The sequence below is a fragment of the Aquila chrysaetos genome, chromosome 12 (genome assembly GCF_900496995.4).
Source record: "Aquila chrysaetos chrysaetos chromosome 12, bAquChr1.4, whole genome shotgun sequence".
NCBI classification, from domain to species: domain Eukaryota; kingdom Metazoa; phylum Chordata; class Aves; order Accipitriformes; family Accipitridae; genus Aquila; species Aquila chrysaetos.
In genome coordinates, this window is record NC_044015.1 from 12,058,350 (window position 1) to 12,077,648 (window position 19,299).

General features: G+C 46.3%; 1 protein-coding gene across 1 annotated transcript in view; it reads right to left on the reverse strand.

Annotated features, from left to right (window-relative positions):
- Positions 1 to 3,020: 3,020 nt before the first annotated feature.
- Positions 3,021 to 19,299, reverse strand: part of COLGALT2 (collagen beta(1-O)galactosyltransferase 2) — a 57,884-nt gene continuing 41,605 nt past the window's right edge. Inside the window, exons 5-12 of the mRNA XM_030032674.2 lie at positions 16,024 to 16,228; positions 10,950 to 11,069; positions 10,394 to 10,470; positions 8,346 to 8,452; positions 7,387 to 7,519; positions 5,927 to 6,054; positions 5,202 to 5,408; positions 3,021 to 4,745 (exon numbers count right to left, since the gene is read on the reverse strand). Coding sequence (XP_029888534.1) covers positions 4,469 to 4,745; positions 5,202 to 5,408; positions 5,927 to 6,054; positions 7,387 to 7,519; positions 8,346 to 8,452; positions 10,394 to 10,470; positions 10,950 to 11,069; positions 16,024 to 16,228 — 1,254 coding nt within the window. The 3' untranslated portion in view covers positions 3,021 to 4,468. The remainder of the gene's footprint in view (positions 4,746 to 5,201; positions 5,409 to 5,926; positions 6,055 to 7,386; positions 7,520 to 8,345; positions 8,453 to 10,393; positions 10,471 to 10,949; positions 11,070 to 16,023; positions 16,229 to 19,299) is intronic.

Sequence of the window (19,299 nt, forward strand, 5' to 3'; positions counted from 1 at the left end):
TATTTGCCTGGAGTTAATATGTTTTCTTCTCTTGGCCTTTATTACTGCATGTCAGTTGTGGTTTTTTTACACCTCCCACCTCTTCACTTACCTCACTGTTATTCTCTTCAGCCCCATCACTTTTACTGTTTTAACTGTTATCAACTTCTTCCAGCTCCCACAACTCATCTTCCCTGCCACCCAGAGAACTTGAAACATCCCATTTTAGGTGTAACCCTTCAGCTACACCCTTCCGCGAGCACTGTCTTACTCTTCAACATCACATCCAGTAACAGTTTTGTACTGTTTGTAATACTGTCAGCATTACATTTCAGAAGACACTTCAGCACTGGGGGAGACTCCTAAAACCGCCAGAAGTCACACTGTGAGTCCCTGAAGTGTGGCAGTTGCCTTTGTCACTAAAAGGCCTCTCATGTTACAATAGCAAAGGCAAAAGAAAAAGTACCCTGAATTTAAGCTTGCTTTTCTTCTACTTAAACTACCTAGGGAGACAAAACACAACAACAGACCCTTACTCGATTTCCTTCAGGATAAATACAATCTATTTGTGAACTAGGAATTTCCTATTGCCATATTGAGAGTACAACAGCACTTTTCCTTTCTTATACAAAAGCAGAGTTGTTTGTTAGGTTACAAGCAGTCTTATTTTTAGAGCCTACCACCACAACCTTTCTTGTGAAAAAGCTGCTTTTTCAGCTGTCTTGCTACTTATACTTTGTAAAACCTGCTCCTAGCTTCCACAGGTCTGTCACCATACTTACTGGGGTAGGCACTGGTGGGTGTTTCTTCCATCAGCTGGGGGCTCTTGGGGCTTAGCTCAGATGCTCCACAGCAGAACAAAAACCCTCTACCAAAAGCTGGGGGGGGGGGGGCAGGGAGTGGGAGGAGGAAAAAAAAAAAAGGGGGAAAAAAAGTAAAAGCCCTTCATGATTCCTGAAGCAGCCTGGCAAATTTGTACTTATCACTTGCTAAGTTCTGCTGACAGAAACTCATTTCCAAGATGTATGACCAAATGCAGGACCCCAGCGCAAGGCACCTCCACCTTTGGGCTGTGGGTGCTAAACCTGCCGCAGGCTCAGAGGGAACGCCCCTTCTGTGCACAAGCTGCACCACAGCCTGGGACGGCACAGTCCCTGCCCTGTGCCCCGCAAAAATGGCCCTCTCAGCAAGAGCCAGGTTCAAGCTGGTGCTCCTACTTGAAGCCCATTAGATGAGTCAAAAAAAGTAAGTACATGGAAAGTGGAAAAATAGCAGAAAAACACAGAAGTGTTTCAACTGGCTCCTACCTTTCCAAAACACAGTTAATTCTGAGTAGGGCAAAGCCTGGGCAACACCTGCCAAGGAACTGAAAACACAGACAGGGAAAAACAGCACTTGTCATAGCAGGTAGAACCACTGGCCATCCACCAGGTCTTGCATATGTAAATAAATAGACAATGGTGTATGTATATACACACACACATATATAGGTAAAAGAACAATGAGCTAGGTTGAGGCCATGTCTGCTCTGAAATGGACACGTTCATTTTACTCATTTCATTATTATTCTTAATTTGTCTCCCCACCCACCCCAAAACCACCATCAAGCCCCTTATACCACTCACTTCCAGAGTGAACTAGAAGAAAAAAACAAACACACACATACATACAAAAAAAAGAAAACCCAGCCCTGTTGCCAAGATGCTTTTAATAAACTGCTACTGCTCTACTTAAGGAAATCAAAGTTAAATAAAACTCAGCCTCCCTGAGCATCCAAACCAACTCCAACGACAGCATCATTGCCTGAGAGGGCCGTGCAAGCCAGCTCCATCCCACACGAGGCGACCGGGCTGACACGCCCGTACTGCAGCTTTACCTGTCTGTCAGTGCCGGCCGCATCCAGCCTTGTGCCCCTGCCCTCACCACATCTGCAGGACTTGCTGCAAGGCCAGGGTAGCCCAGTTGCTGCAATACAAAGGCTGTGCAGCTGATGCAGAGAGCTTTTTTTCTTTTTATCGTTTCAACAAGCTACATTAGAGTTAAAACAGCAGGGGGACTCAAATCCCATTTTTTAAAAAAACCATTATATGTTTCCTGCAAGGCCAACACAGGGATGCTCCCCAGGGAAGAGACATCATGAAAGGTAAGAGGAGAAAAGGGTTGGAAAAACCAGAGCTCTGCTCCCATGACTGGGGGAGAGGCCCCTCTCTTGGACACAGAGACGGGTCTTTTACAGAACAAAAAGCACACTGAGGGAGGAAGAGATACGCAGTGGTGATGTATACGAACACAGTGTAACCCCAACGAGCCTTTACATGGAGAGGCAGCCACAGTATTAGATCAGAGAAACAACACTAGGCCAGAGGGACTCACCCCCCCAGGGCTGGCCCATCCCTGCTGTTCCACCAGACTCAGATGCAGACCCGCACTAGCAGGACTGGAAGCCCACATGGGTGCTATGCCAAGCTGGGGACCTGCTCCTCTGGCGCACCCTTCCCACCACAGCTCCAGCAGCTGACCAGCCCTCAAACAGCATTACCGAAGGCCTGGAGAAACAGCTATGCTGCAAAATCAGCCCTGATCCCAAGGGAAGCACGACGTGACAGAACAACTTAGTAACATGGTACCCGTATCCACAGTGACACCCGACAATATTCTGGATGCTCATCAGTTCACAGAAGTCCTACTTCTGAAGGCCACACCAAGCTGCTTACCAACATCTCTGGGATTGTCATCATGCTTCAAACAGGTCAGACTCGTAAAGCAAGACCTAAGGAGGAAGCGAGAGGGCTTGTCAGAGAGGAATGACCCAGGGTGTGTGTGGTGGCCCGCAGCAGACCTGCTCTCCATACTCACCATATTGCACAGGCACCTGCTCCAGCCTGGAGAGCAGAAGGAACACAGCTTCCAGGCAGTAGTTGCAGAACAGGCACATTTATACAGCCAGTGACTCCATCATAGAGTGACACTGCTGAAAAACTCTTGAGCTGGCCTTCCCTGGCCAGGGCTACTCCCACCCAATGAAGAATACACACAGCTGCTCATCTTGCACCAGGTTCTATGTATTATCAGACCGGCTGACAGGTAATAACATGTCTTCTTTAGCAGAAAGCACAACACTGATCAGTTATTATTAAAAACAAATAAAAATTAAAGAACCAGCCACACATACTCAACTGTACAGATCAGCCAGCAGGTGAGTCTCTAGATTGCAAGTACAGGAGGGCATCCTCCCACTGCAACAACAGCCTGTAGCTTGAGGTCTGTGCCAGATAACCTAAGAGGTGTGGTCCATGATCACCTGGCCTCTGAGAAACATTAAAAAAAAAAAACAAAACCACAAACAAAAAAACCCCCACCATACTCTGCTGACATGTTAGCCAACAGCAAGTACATCAGAAGTCATCCAAAAATAAACCAAAAAAACAAAGAGACAAGTTTGCTCTTCACATGAAAAAATATCAAGACAAGTTGCCTTGCCATCGTCCTGTAACACACAGTTCTATCAAGGCTGTTGAGAATAGTACATTTGACAAAACTAACATTTCTGTAGATTGTTTTCTTTTTATAAAGATAGTGTCAAGCAGTTCATAACCAAACTTTTAAAATTTAAAGTTCCTAGAAGTCCTACACTTGGTTTTATGGCCTAATTAAACAGGCCTGCAAATAGGTTGTCAGGCTTTGTTTTCCTGAAGGAATAAATTGAGGCAAGGGTTGAAGCAGGACATTGCAAGGACTAACTCCGCCTGTGTTCCCTTCAGGCAGTGCAGAGACAAATAAAACCAGCAACCTCCACTTTCTCTGCTAGCTTCCAAGATTTTAGACATGCCAAGACATCATCAGTTCTGGATTGGGAGGCCTGTTTAGATGGGATCTAGCAAGTTTTGAAATTTGCAGAGGGGAAGCCAGCAATAGTTTTCTATAGAAGTGTGATGAGGGAGAAGACACTACAGAGGAGCGCTGCTCCAGTGCACTGAACATTTTTGGAAACCATCTTGATTCTGACAGGGATCCCTTTGAAAAACAAAACCAAATAACCCAAACGCTTGCCTGCAGTTTCTCTCAGTGAACAGGGTTATAAAAGCCTACAAACCTACAAGGAGTAAGTTACACAGCAGCCCAGTTACAGCTATCCAGAAAGGTATTAACACTTGTACACCTCTATATATTAATCTTTATAAATACAGTATTCTACAGGAGAAACTGTAGAAAGACGTCATTCAAGGTTGTTTTTTTAGAAAAGCTTGCGAGGGCTTTTGTTCAGATCTCTGCCTTTTTCTGCCAGTCTGGAACACTTGTTCTTTTTCCTCCTTCATCTCCCACCCAGTCCTAAGTGCCTTGGTTAGTTGTCAGGTCCAACCACTGTGCTTTGCCATTCGAAGCAGTGGGAAGGAGACCACATGAAGAGCTGCTCTACAACTTTCAAGGGTGAAAAGCTGAAGTGTGAGGCAGGTTCAGCTGTCAACACAGTCCCAGGGGAAGCGGGCAGTCATAGCTCATCCCTGGAGGACGGCACATTGAGAGATGACTGGGAAGGCAGGGCATCCTTGTTCTGGGCATCATTATGGATCTTGCCCTGCTGCCGCGATTTCCAGGAGTGTGTTCTGTCCCAGTCCGTTGACACGGTCTCGTTGTCCCAGATTGTAGAGGTCTCTGTGTCGCTGAGGTAGCCTGGCTGCCCTGTGTAGTGGGTGGGGTAAACAAGCAGGGGTTCTGCTGAAAAGGCTTTCAAGTCTCTGGACTCATAGTACTCCATGTACTTCGCTCTAAAGAGGAGAGAAAAATAAGCATCAGTAACAGAGTGAACGTTCATCAGTGCCACTGCTTGTAACTGTAAGATACAAGACAATCCACTGAGCAAGCAGGTCCCAGGGAGTGGAGGTAGTTGCTGGGGTGGAATCTGACTATACAGCCAGAACCAGGTGCCTCACAATCACACACAACCTATACAACCAAAGCCTCCATTACCAGAGATAGCCAAGTGTCTCAGAACCAGCCCACAAGCCCTGCATCAGGTAGGGACAATAACCCCTCTGCTGCAGGTCTGTCACCTCCTTTGACCTGTGTCAGGAGCTCTGCTGCAGACAACGAAAAAGCACGAGGAGTAGCCCTGTCCCCTACCAGGCAGGCTACAGAAGTGAGACACACCAACATGATCTGGTTTAAGGTCATTCACAAGACCCAGCTCATGTCAACCCGAGCAACGAAGGCATCCTACTTACACAGGGTGCTTGTTGTACATGACTGGTAGAAATTCATCTACAGGCAGCATCTTGCTGAAAGGCTCAGCTCCGATGAGTTTCTGAGCCCCTTGGAAAGAGATTGCGTACCCCAGGGTCCAGTATGAGTAATCAGCTTCCACCAGGTTCATGACATTTGGAACTGCTTTCTCAGGCTCCTGCACCTGCATCCTTTTCCGGCCGATGTAGCTTAAAGGGTGAAAAGACCAAGGAAATTGGAACCAAAGTGAATCTGCAGCAATTAGGGCCACACGACTGTTCAGGTCAACCAGGGAAGGGCAAAGGGTCAATCCAAGGAGTAATCCCTGTGCAGGCTCACAGATTTCTATCCTGCACCACTCCCCGACATCCATGTCTTCACCCAGTGGGTGGTACAGCTGTGAAAGACTTCATTAAGGGAGCTAAGATGTCATGATCCAAGCCTCAGGACTGAGCTGTGTCAGTTCCTCTATCACAGCAGCATCTCCAGACACTGTTGAGACCAACCAACACTGCCCACAAAGGGCAGTAATGGCACCCAGTGGGCATTCCAGCATCAGCCTGCCCCAGGAGGCAGATCTGTCCTCACGGGAAGAGCCACCGAGAAGTCTCTGCCACCTTCCCCTGCACTCCAGCATTAACCCGCATCTCCGACATGACACAGCAGGTGCTGCTGACCTCCCCAGCGTGCCCAGGAGTTCCCAGATGGCTGAGGGCCAGTTACTTACATAAGCTCCCAGTCTAGCTGGGCTTGTTCAATGTCATCCATCAGCTTCATGAGCTTCCTCTTAAACTGGTGTTCAAAGCGCACATCGTCCTCAATAACAAGTGTCTTCTCCAGTTCTCTGTTCACCACCTGAAACAAGAGGGTTCAGAATTGATCACAGCGGCCCTGAAATTGCTGGGGACCATCCTGACCTGGCACTGCCCTGTAGACCCTTTAGGTAGGGAGGCAGGAGAACCACTCCCAGATTCACAGCTCATCTGGGAGAGACTGCAAAAGCCCTGAAATTACCCTGTGGCTGAGCACCTGCAACCTAGAAAAACCCTTCATCTGATGTTGCCCCACCTAGCACCCATGAGCTACCATCTAGCATGACCACAGCAACCACCTCCTCAGAGGAATGTGCAGCAGCTTTTGATGCCAAAGCCGTTGTTCAGAAAAACCTCTTTGTTGGAAGAAAGTGTTCCTGGAGTCTGGGAAGGAGGACAATCTAGCATATCCAAAGCCTGGCCCTGATAACTTAGAGAACACACATTTAAAGGCATCCTGCATGTAAGTTCCCGTGTTATCTGACTGTTGGTGATTTAGAAGCCTCAAGCCCAAAAGCACAGCCTTCCTTCTCAGTACTGAAGTCACTGCTGCTGGCTCTAGGCTGTTTGGATCAGTGCCCTGCCCTGCTGAGAGGTGCTGCAACTAACACCTCTGAGGGCAGAGGGCTGTCTCCTTATACGTCTGTACAGGTCCCTGCAACAGGAGGTACAACCCTCACTGTTATATTTGGGCAACCGCTGCCGTTGCCCAGCCTTCTTCTAGCACCGTCTTTCTCCTTGACTCCACATCTCACCTCACTTGAAACAATCCCTCCTGTTGATGTCGGGCTGTGTAACTCCAGCATCTGTGACCAGCACAGCCCAGATCTTCTCAAGTGTCACTCCCCAGGTGACCAGGGACAGATGGAAGCTACAGCTTTTACCACCCAAACAAGATCTCTTAGCTCAGGTAACAGAGGTCCCTACTGTTAAGAATATTTATGATATGCCAACTGAAAAAAGCCAATCAGCAGAGTCACTTGAACTTGCTTCAGCACAGATGCAGAACCAGGGGAAAAAAACAGAAGTTTTTTTAACACCATTTGTTCTTCAAAACCTTCTTGCCTTTCTCCTAAGCAAGCTTGCTCCAAGCAAGCTATTGGATGCTTTGCAGAAAGAGTCATGAAAATATTCTGATAAAAATCACTCAGAGCTGTTGGCAAATGGAAAGCGGAGATGAGAAAGCTGAACGCTGCGTTCAAGAAAAACCCTGTCCGCAATCCCCTACAAACCAAGGAAAACAGTTCCATCCTACGCTTTCCAGAAACCTGCATTGTATTTAATGCTCTGCCCTACGACTGGTTCTGCACCCTCCTACGGTGCCTGCCCACAGCACCTTCCTGCAGGAACTCTGAGGCACCCACAAACTCCTTACCTCCTTCCAGATGTAATAGTGACTAAGGAAGCAGCCGATCTCACCCCTGGTTAGTGGCCTGGACGAATATGGGTCCTGGTAACCTGGGAGCATATCGATGCTGAGAGCTTTGAGCTGACTCGTGTTCAGTGCTCTGAGAAAAAGACAGAATATCTATCACCGTTTTCAAAAAAAGTAAATTCGAGTCAGACACAGATGCAACACGGGAAATGCTACTGATGTTCAGAGAAAAGCTGTGTCTTGAGAAATTCCTGCACTTGTTTTGCTCAAAAACCCAGAGAAAAATTAATTTCTTGATTTACATTTCTAAATCAAGCTGACAAATCATATCCTTAACTCTGCCAACGACTTCTTGTGGGACCATCAATTTGTCAAGTGCTTGGTTTAGATTTATTTTTCTAAGAGCTCTTGATGGGTACCCAAGCCTCAAAGACCACTAGATGGCATGTGGATTCCTATCTCCCTGAGGCCTTTTTGCAACTCCCAGACCAAAAATTTCTGCCTTGATTTCTCATTATAGAAAGGTCTTGACACACCTTAGAGTAAGCTTGGAAAGGGCTGTGTCAGGGTTAACAGTGTAGCACAACAGCTTTGTAGCACTAGGATGGACTATCTTCCCAGGAGATAATTGCTCTCAAACACTTTCACTGCTGACTCCTTTTAACTGTGTGCAAGTGTTACAGTTCACAGAAATCAGTATGATTTTAACCTGATTTTCATCTTAGTCCGAACCACACTGCACTGGCTCTCTCATGGAGACTGACTAATTGGAAAAGAAGGAAGAAACAGAGCAAAATTCCCCCCAAACAGACTGTTAGGTAAATAAAAGTGGTATTCACCTCTCCCCTCAGCCCACCATTCCCCACCAGAAGGGAGGTCAGAGCATCCAGCGAGATAGTGTTAAGCAGTTATGCACAACCCACTCTTTCCAAACATCAGCAACCCCAGCTGAAACTCACTTTCCATCCACAGCCTCCACTATCTTGACTGCAATCTCTTGCTCATAGAGAGTCCGCAGCATCCGATCGCGCCTGTCTTTCCGACGCTTCAGATTGATCATGAAAATCTGAGCAGAAGAGAAAGACATCAGCCTCCTGGCTTGGGAGTGAGGAAGAAAAGAACCTGATCCACTCTTCTCCAGCAGCCCCACTGGAAAAGCAGATCTTATTAAAATACCAGGTGTGGTTTTATTCCGGGTTGCTTAGAATTTGTCAAAAAATTGGGGTTGGTTTTGAGTTGAAAGATGAGAGGGTTATTCTTTGTCTAACAACTACTTTTTATGGGTATTTTATGTCACAGGGAAAGTTGCTCTTTGAAGATGAATAAGGTGAGAGGAGACCAGTTACAGCCGAGTCTCTAATTTTCAAAGGTATAGAATGTTTTGATTTATATTAAAAGCAGAGTAAAATGGCTATCTCCAGCTCCAATCCCAGAGGAACATTGACCCACATGCTTCCCCACAATACTGCCGCTGCCTGTATTTAGGATTATCAGTGGGGCCACCATCCAAGTACAAGGACACAGCAAAGAGAGGATTTTTGTAATTACTCCAGGCACTGAAAATCCAGTGCTACCCCTGCCAGAGCAGAAAGCCTGGCAGAGAGCCAAGACTGGGAACAAAGATGTCTGGGCAGAGCTCTGTCCAAGCCTTGAGGAGGCAGACTCTCTGGTAGGGAGCAGAGGAGTGAAGACCTCATATGCAGGTAAACTGCAGAGGGTCAGGGATATTTTTCAGTGCCAGGCAGACAAGTACAAGTGCAGCCTTGTAGCCTGTAGAGCAAAACCTCACCCCAGTAAGAAGCGGATCAAATTCCAGCTCAGTACAAATGCAAAAATAATAAATTGGATAAATATAGCGCAGCCACAAAGGACAACATGGAAAAAACCTACACCAGCTATGTCCTAAACACAGATACTCCAACACACATAACCAAATCAGGTTCAGACTTCATGAGTCATATAAACAGATGTAGCAGAATACACCAAGAAAACAAAGGCTCCCCTCATCACCACAACTCCCTCAGTCACGGTGCCACTGTCACCCTGGCAGCTGCATACCCGGGGTTGCTGGCTCTGTGAATAACATGGACACTGGTTAATTAAAGCACAGCAGGTCCCTCTCCAGCCTTCTCCCCTCAATGCCTGCTCTCTCCACAACGTGCGACAGAGTTGGGAAAGGAACTTCTGCAGGGTCTTGGGGCACTACCAGTGTCAGCAACCATCTTTGTAGTTCACTTTAACTTAAAGCCATAGCAGAAAAATGTGGTGACCAAGCAGGGCAGAGGGAGAGCCACCACAGTAAGGAGACAGCATGCGTGATTTTCATCACTCCTGGACGTACCCAGCTTGGGCTAGAACCCAGCTGTGAGCCTGGCTCCCCCAGCTGCTCCAGGCTCTCCAGTGTCTCTCAGGTGACAGAAATTGTTCCCTTCTGTCACTGGAAAGCAGAAGAGGTTTCCCAAAAGACCAGTTTTTGTCACAGAATGGAAGGACTGCCAAGCTGCTCTGCAGAGTCAGATGTAGAGGAAACAGCACAAGAACTGCGGAGTTAAATAACGTGTTTTTCAGCCTCACTTCTGCTATCTCCTCCTGGCTGGATTAAAACATCCATACTATCAAGACAGGAAGCCCAAAGATTTGCTGGGCACTGCCCTTGCACACAAACCTGCACTTCTAATCAGTGGTCTTGCAGCAGGTACTAAGTGCCCACAGACCTGACTGGCCTCGTTTCTCCACAGCAAGTGCCAGAGGGAAAGAACGCTCCCTTGAGCACGTTCCTTTCTGCTTCCCTGAGCTTGGCAGAAGTTCTCCCCAAATAAGGATGGCTATTTTCTCCTTGCCAAAAGTTTAAGTCCAAAAGATGAGTGATTGGGAAAGAGCTGACTAGGTGAAAAGATAGTATTTTCCAAGGGAAACGGCTGGAAGCTAAGCTACAGGGAGAACCAGGTCCTCTAAGTGATAAATAGCAAGGCAAGACAAGACAATGGCAGCAGAATAGCTTCCTTACTTCATCAAATCCCATCTTGTCAGGGTTCTTCAGAGGAACAGAGACATATTGAGAGGGTTCAATGGGAGGTCGATCAACTGAAAGAGAGGAGAGATCCCAAGCATCACCCTCATGTACAAGCTGCATTGATATAACATATCTGCATGTGTTTTCATCACTGGGCCTAAAAAGCCCCAGCGAGCTGGGACATGAAATCAGTGCAGGAGTGGGTGTAGCAGAAAGCATCCATGTTGCAAAGCAGAAGCCAGCAGCCATGTGCCAGTTAGACCTCATGACAAAAACGAGGTTCTGCAGCATCCTTTCCACATTGAAGATGCATTTTTGCATATTAAAATGGGGAAGTTAAAGGGTTTTGTGAAGGGGGTTGACCTGACCATGAAATGATTACATCCCTAGAAAGAAAAACGGTGGAAATGAAAAACTGCATAACAAAACAGTATCAGAGCAGTCAGATCAGGATGCAGACTCCCAAGGGGAAGAGAGTTGGGCTGCTGGCAGGAGATCTCTACAAACATTAACTTATGGGGCTCCATCATGGCAGGGCACAGCAACTTACTCATAGCCTCGATTAGTGTGTGCACAAAGTTCTCGGTTTCTTCTTGCAGCGCCTGGTGCGATTTCAGGGGCATGGGAAGGAAACCATAGTGTTCATGGTTGCAGATGAACATCTGTATCCCTGGGGATTACAGAAAAACAGAAATTAGAGTCGGGTCTTTTACGAGTGGATTTTGCTGCTCTGTTGCTACATAGCCACAATCAAACTTAATACAGGACCTCAGTCCCAAGAAGTTCTGCTTCATAAGCAAACAATTCAAAAACATTACCGTGCCATTTTCTGTTTTATTTAGCTGGCAGCAAAGTGTCCTGTCCTATGAAACCAATTTCTATTTGCTCCCTAACCAAAGGTGTTTCTAACTGCAATCAGTTTTCTCCTAGGAGAGATGGAACACCCCTCTTAGACCAGAGAAAGACCTGGCCTTTGCCTTCACGCTATGAAAACAAACCTACAGCAGAGGGCAGAACTGGCCTTTAGCAAAAGCAGTGTCTGATACACAGAGCAGGACTACTGCCGATAACTAGGGAGTACCGCAGAAACCCCCAGCCCCAAAACCCCACCTGCACTGCTCAGACCTGGCACCTCACCTGAAAATCCCTTTACAGACCCAGAGCCAAAAGCAGGAACAGGTTTTCACCCTCCGAGTAAGCCACCCTCAAGCGATGCAATGGCTGACAAAGGAGCCAAATGGGCTTCCACCTGCAGCTGTGCTGAAGGAGAAGCAGCAGCAATCCTGGGACATGGAGCCTCTCTCCCTGCACACACCCAGGGCTCAGCAACTGCCTCCAAACCGGGGGGGGGGGGGGGGGGGGGGGGAAATGGGGCTCAAAGGTGGGGGAAAACACACAGGTTTCAAAGCTCAGGGCAACACAGGAAGGCTGTGCTTGTCACAAACCTGTGAGGGGTGAAGCGGTTCAGGCGCAAGGGAAGCAGTCCTACCGGATACCCCCCTTCTCTGTGGGCAGAGGATGCCCTGTCCTGCACGCTGGGCAAAGAAGGGTGCAGGTCTATCAGAGCAGGCAGCCTTAAAGAAGGAAAAATTCAAACAAACCCAGTGTGGCTAGGGGCGATGGAAGCTTTTGTCTGAGCTTTGCAAGGCTTCTCTGTCAGACCGCAATAACTATGGAGTGACTCTTCCAGGGTGGAGGAGCCAATCTGATCCCCAGCTTCAACAGCACACAGTTGGCCAAATGTGGGCCCAGGCAGTTCCACTCCCCTGGGATCACACGGGATGAAGTTGCAAGGCCCAAGGCATCAGTATAGCTGCAGGGTCTGTTACTAGCCTAGCAAGGGATTCACTCTGGGTTTTGCAGTCAAGCATCTTCCTGCTTCTGTTTGCTTTGGCCAGAAAACAAAGACATTTTCACCTGTGTTGGCAAAGGACTTTGAGGAATATACAGGATAATCATCTCAGAAGTGCCTAGTCTACCACCAAACATGGTCCTTTCCTCTCCAGGACTAGTTTTTACAGTGGTCTGAAGATTAGAGGAAAATCCTAGAGAGAGACACCAGCAAGGAGAAAAGATGTTTTCAAACAGAAGTGGTAATGTAACATCCTTCTACTCAAAAGCTTTTGCAACTGCTTGTTCAAGGAGCTGAATCTGATCGTGTGAAACAAAGAGAAGATGCAAAGCCTCTCCTTGGAGCCTTTGCAAGAGAAGAGACCCACCCACTGCTGAGCTTGTTCACTGGGAATGTCCCAGCAACGTGCGATCAGCAAAACACTGTTCCCTCTGGACTGACGAAGGGTTTGCTCACTATCCGCTGTAACTGCAGCAGCACTCGACCTGATGTGACATCAGGCACCACACTCAAAAGCCACATCCAGAGGAGCCAAGGGAAAGTACCTCCACTGTTTTTCACTGAGCTCAGCTAAGGTCCTTTATTAACTAACCACAATCTGAAAGCTGCTAGAACCCATACAAAGCAGATTTAAAGAAAAATGCAAACCTACAAGCTCTCCTCCCCATCCCACCTTTTTTTTTAAATGAAACAAGCACAACCACCCCATTCCCTCTAGGAAATAAACGAGAAGCAGACACTACCTGGTGTGTTGATGCTTTCATGTATTAGTCCTCCTAATCCCTGGTATTTTTAGCAAAGCAGAATTGACTGCATTAATGACCCCAGTGTTTCTACCATTTTAAGTTTTGCAAGTAAATTGCTGGCTACCCTACTTGCCAAAACACATTCAGCTGTCAGCTGCAATTTAGCTAAATGGCAGAATAAAAAATACTACCTGCTGACATTAATGGATTTGGCACTGATCTAATCAACTAATCTTATCCGGCTCACTAATCTCCGTTCTTATCTTCCGCTGGCTTAAACACAGTTAATCTGCATACATTCACGCCAGTATTTTTGTTCCTTCTGGGATAAAAGCTACTTTAAAATGATAAATCTACCTTGAAATGGTGAGGGGGACTCACTCTCCAGCTCTGTTTTTATAATAAAATAAACAATTGCTACAAGGGACAGAAAAGCCATAGATACTTGTATTATTATTAGCCTTTGTAAGGCAGTGACCAGGATTCACAGCCATGCCCTAAACTCACAGCCGTATTTAGGCAACCTAAATTTCCCCCACATCCCTGTGACCAGACTTGCCTGCTGGCTGACTCTAGGTCCTCAGAGCCTCAGGCTGAAAGGAAGCTCAGGAGATCTGGCTGGCTAAACGCTATCTTGTGAGCGCAAGGGGCTCTACAGAGTCCACCTTTGTCAATAAAACATCCACACCGAGTTTTGTTCCAAGTCAGTACTCCCATCACACGCCATATTCTCTCAGCAGAAGTGGGACAGTCTTTTTGGAGCATGACAAAACAGTTGCTTCAAGCAGTAGATTCACTGTTGAAAATTGATGGTTTGATCTGAGGCATTAAGTACAGTACATGACCTGGACAAAAGCCAACATCATTTATGACTTCAGGGAAGTAAGTGAAATTACTCTGAAGAGAAGTTTACCTCAAAGTCCATACATTTTTCACATTTCTGAACCTGGATATCATCCTTTTATCCTGGGTGACAAAACTCAGCCAGGACACAAGCCAACAATCTGAGCAGATCAATGGGCCAGACTGCTGAAGCAAAGCCTTTCATGATCATGGGTCAGTCCTGGAAAAAGCTAAAGTATTCTAGGATGGAAGGAAAAAATGATGGGTTTGAATCCCTCAAATATCTCTCAAGCAGCTGGAGCTACTGCAATGCAGTTACCACACTCATTGGATGCTGCATTTCTGGGAGAGCTGTCAGAGGCAACAAGCTGGGCAGGTAGATTTGAAGGAGTCTGCTTTGCTATCCAGACTTAAACCTCAATTCTCTGGAGCCAATATACTGACGTCCTGACTCAGCAAGTCAGGGCCCCAAAGGTGTCCTGCAAGTTCACATCTTGCTTCTGCCTTCCAAGGGCTCTAATTTCAGCTCTCGCTGCCTCTCCTCTACCATTCATCTGTCGCATTTGATGCCCCTCATCCTCTCTTAGCTGAGTTTTAAAAAGCCCTACTTAGTCTGCCAAGACAATGCCATCTTTTTTAATGCTGTCAAGAACTTCAAACCAGAAACATCACTAAAAGGAAACCTACAAACAGCTGGTGGCTGCTATGCTGGTCTGGAAATGGTGGGAAAGGCAGTCTTCTCAGCCTGTCTCTTCTGCAGAAACAACTGCCAACAACAACACTTCACTTTCTCTCTGCTTGTCTGTCCCCCAAGAACAGCCCTTCCTTCTCACCCTAACTTTGCCTCTTTTACAAACAGAAGACAGGCAACACCAATTGCACATCACTCAGAGAACCCACAAACAACTTTTCCCTAATTCACCTCAGTAAGCCAGCAAACCAGTCATGAAGTTCTGAACAGAAGTGCACTTCATTGGTGCTGCTGAGGTTTCATCAGTCTCTTTTTTCCTTATAAGGCCCCAAACTTTCCCCTATTCAATACAGCAGGGCAAAGGACAATATAGATGGCCATTACAACCATATTCTTCCCAGGAGCCCCTTTCAGCTCTGACACTCCTACATACAGGTCTGCCACCCAGGACTTGGGTGGAGACAGAATACCCACCAGATCCACTCTCCAAAAATAAATGGGACTAAACATCCTCACCTCGAGTACAAGCAGCAGTAGCAGCAGTATCATGCCTTTAAGAGACAGTGATTTCTCTGAGACACCGGGAGCTCTCTGCAAACATCAACAGCCATTCCAGACAAAGGAAGAGGACACTGAGGTTGTGATTTGGCCTGAAAGGACCCCTGTATTCCAGGTTTAACTGAAATCCTCCCACTGACTGGTAGAAACTGATCCCAGTATCAGCTGGAGTGGTACACATTTTCTCTCTGCTGTGCCCCAAGGATCTCAAGGCAGCTCAGTGCTTGACTGGTTCTCCCAAAGCACCAATGATACAATGTCAAGTATACACAGATTTTACTGCTCACACACCAGCTCTAACCTCCTCTTGCCTGCAAGAGATTTCCTCTGAGCACAGCCCACAGACTCACATCATTCCCCTGAAAGTTGCACTGATTTTGCTTTCCAAAAAAAAAAAAAAAAAAAAAGACAAGACAAACCCCCCCTACCTCTCAGACAATTCCTGCTGAGCTGCCATGAAGTGAAGCCTCATCAGCACTGTGGGTAAGCAACTTGGTTTTTGTTTTCCACAAGGGCTGCTACATTTAAGAAAGAGTCTCTTGCCCTCACCCCGTTCCTCATGGATCTCCTAGAAGTGGTGACTTCAGATACCTTACCTACAGACTTCAGAATACCTTCCCCTCTCACAGCATTCACCTGTGTTCACTACTGTCTTGCTGTGACACAAATCAAGGGTGGATGGCACACATTTTGTCTCTGAAACACTGTACCCATCCCAAGAACGGCTCCCGTGTCCTTTGAAGCTAGCTGTGATTCAAAACTGCATTGCCAGTCACTTGCTGCTTGTTATCCCTGATCAGATCCAAATGAGAAAAGGAACAGGGTCTTAAACTCACCACTGAAGTCAACATAGGACTTTTGGGCCTGTGAACTCAAAGTAGAGGTCTGCATGTCTCTACTAGTGAATTCTCCCCAGCAAAGGCTCCAGACATACCTGCTTGGCGACTGGAGAAGGCAAAGACCATGATATCATCAAAGCTCCAGGTGTAGTCCTGATGTGGGGGGTAGAACATCAGCTTGGTGGAGGCCTCTTTCCTCAAGTCAATGAGGAACGTGGAATGAATCATCGGGACAGCAAAACAGCCTGTCCTCTTCCATTCCCGAATCAGGGGATAATCCAAGGTCCTTTTGTAATAGCCCTGCAATCACAACAAGGGGGCTGCTGGTTACAAGAGATTTCTGTTTCATAGATGCTCCTTAGCAAAAGCTGTCACCCTTAGCCCTCCCTAGCAGAGATGGATCAGTGCTCAATTCTCAGATTTTTTAAGTGTCTCCCATTTGGAAAGGGCTCAGTCGAGTATTTAGAAACAATCTCCATCACAAAAGTTAAAGCTTGACCTTCCCTCTCCTTTTTAGCAGCTATTGGAAACCCAAGCCTTTGCATTGCAAAATTCCCTTGCAATAGAGCTTCAAACCTCGGACTGCTTTCTCCCGGCTCTTTGAAAACCATTTTTGCACATAGACTCTCAGGTCTGATCCTGGAAGCTGCTGAGCATCCATTACATCCTCCATGTTCAACAGGCACAAAGGACATTCAGTGTCTCATAGAATAGGACCTGCAAATTATTTCTGACCATAACTTTAAAAAAAAGTCATTTGCTTCACTGCAGCAAAGGCAACATCTCAGTCTCCTTCAGCTGTGTAAGAATCCCTGCTTCCTCCATCCCAGGTCAAGCAGGTTTCATACTCACTCCTGAGCTCTCCCCACAGAGTCTGTCTGGGGGAGGCACTTCAGTCAGCTCATTTCTCTGTAACCACAAGCTTTGCTAGCCTTCCAGCACTGTGGGTGCAACACCCGTGTTGTACAGCTCACAACTGGTTTTGCAGGTGCAATATGTCTAAAGCTATCAGATTTGGAAATAAATACACTGAATTCCTCCAGAAAGAAGATCCTAACACAGCAGTTAGACACCTGGACACAGCTGATGGTTGAATCCAGAGCAGATTCTAGTCTTTACAGAAATGATGAGTCACTAAAATACATAAGTTACTTTTGCGTTATATTTTCCATAGCATCCTAGCAACAGCCGAGCAAATCACTGCAGAACCGCTTTACCCTGGTTTTGTGTAGAAGCATGGCGTGGTGCATTTGTCTATTTGTGTATCTGTCGAACATCCCCTCTGTCCTTCAGATACCTTCTGACCATACTGTGAGGACTAGGTATCTGAAGGACAGAGGCAGTCTGATTTTCATGAAAAGGAGCAAGTGGGTAGAGACCTTACCAGCATTCCCACCGAAGTAAGGGTTAAGATATTCAGCCTTTAACAGACATCCGAGAATGCCCACAGGTGAAAGATGCTGGAAACTAATCTTTCCTCCTCCAGTCACTCACTATGGGGTTTTGGGGCTTTTCACTGCTCATAAACCATGTGTAGTCAAGAAAGACTCCAACTTGTCAGCACTATTGCTGTGCTGTCCTGTGAAGGTTAGCTTCATGACAACTAAATGTTAAGCTGTCTGGAGCTGGGTTTGGCTTGCTGTTGCTCAGTGCTGAGTGTTTCAGGATGTGCTCCAGCTGTTACTCCATCCCCAAGTCCTCAGGGAGAGCAAGGCTGAGAGCATGAAGCTGTGGGACTGTGAGCACAGAAACAAGAAGCAGTAACTAAGAGAAAAGAAGAAAAAAAAAAAAAGTGGGAACTTTCCTTTTCATTTGACCAGTTTTTTTCACCAAATTCTGCAAGATGCATTTGCTGCTAGTTTTTTCCCCTCTCCTTTTCTCAGCTAACACTGGTAATGATGGAAATTTACTACTGGAGAGGTAACACTAGGGCCAGGGCTGAGGCTGGTGCACACAGGCAGAGATCCACTTCAGCCTGTGGAGCAATGCTGATTTATACCAGTGGAAAACCTGGCTGTCTCAGGACTTAACCTTAAAAACTTAAAGGACAATGCCTTCGCTATGCCATTTATATCTCCATTTTAAAACAAAACCTGAAACATGTAAACACCACTCCCCCCGCCTTTCCTTATCTATATATTTGCTTCCCAAGAATTTGGGAAGTTCAAGACCTTTTCCTGCTATTTTTACTCAATTAGTTAGTCTGAACTGTGGAACTCCTTGCCATAAGATGGCATGGATGCCCCAAAAAATAATTAAAAAAAAAAAAAAAAAAGATTCAGACAGTGATTTCTGTAAAGAAAACCAAAAAACCAACCAAACAAAAAAATCACTGAGAGCTTTAAAGACAAAGACCTTCCTCAAGAAATCAAAGAAGAAGGAGATTGACAGAGGATAAAAAATATTTTGGGGAGGTATCATTCACTTACTTGTGTGCCATGTTCTTATACTATTGCCTAGGCATCTGCTAGTAACTGATGCTACCAGATGAACCTTTGGTTCGACCCAGTACAGTTGTTATGTTTTCATCCTGCCTGGGGTCCCTACCCTTGTGTCCTTGATAACACTGGGAAGGAAGAATGATTTTTTACACCAGGTAAATAGAAGAAAGGGGGAATGGAGTTTGCTCTTCATTTCACTCCAGCAATAATGACAACAGTTAGTATCTGGTTAGCTCTACAGAATAAATCAAGATGGCAGGGAAGGGCAGGACCATAGAGTGTCTCTAAAGTACTCCTATTCACATGCCCTGGGGAAGCTCAAAGATGTACGCGCAGCTCAAGCTTAAACACAGTTGTCTGTGCAGTAAGGCAAGCTTGTCTTTATGAAGAAGGAAACAAAAGACTCAGGCATCAAAGTAAAAAGGAAATCCCGAAGCTTTCCAGGGCCAACGTGGGCAAAAAGGGAAACTTCTCAAGAGAACAAAAAACCTCTTCCTATTCTAGGAGACATGCAGCTTGGTATCCTGCCTCCTCAAAGTAGGACAAAACACATGCCAGCAGCAGACCGGAGAACAGGTCAAAAACCTGATCTCATTATTGAGGCTTACCTGGGAGAAAAAAGCATTAACTACAGTCCCCATTTCAGCCTGAATGTCTTAGAAAGCCCATTTAGAGCTTAGTCAAGAACACTTCAAAGGAAAAGAGTGAAAAAAAGGCAAAAAATTACTGTGACAATATATCTGTCCTTCTATATATTCAGTTCTCTTACTAAAATCCTTTTATGGACAAGGTGCTTGTACTTGGTTTGGCTGGGATGCAGTTAATTTTCTTCATAGCAGCCCATATGGTGCTGTGGTTTAGACAGGTGACCAAAACAGTGTTGATAACACACAGATGTTTTAGCTGCTGCTGAACAGTGCTTGCACAGCA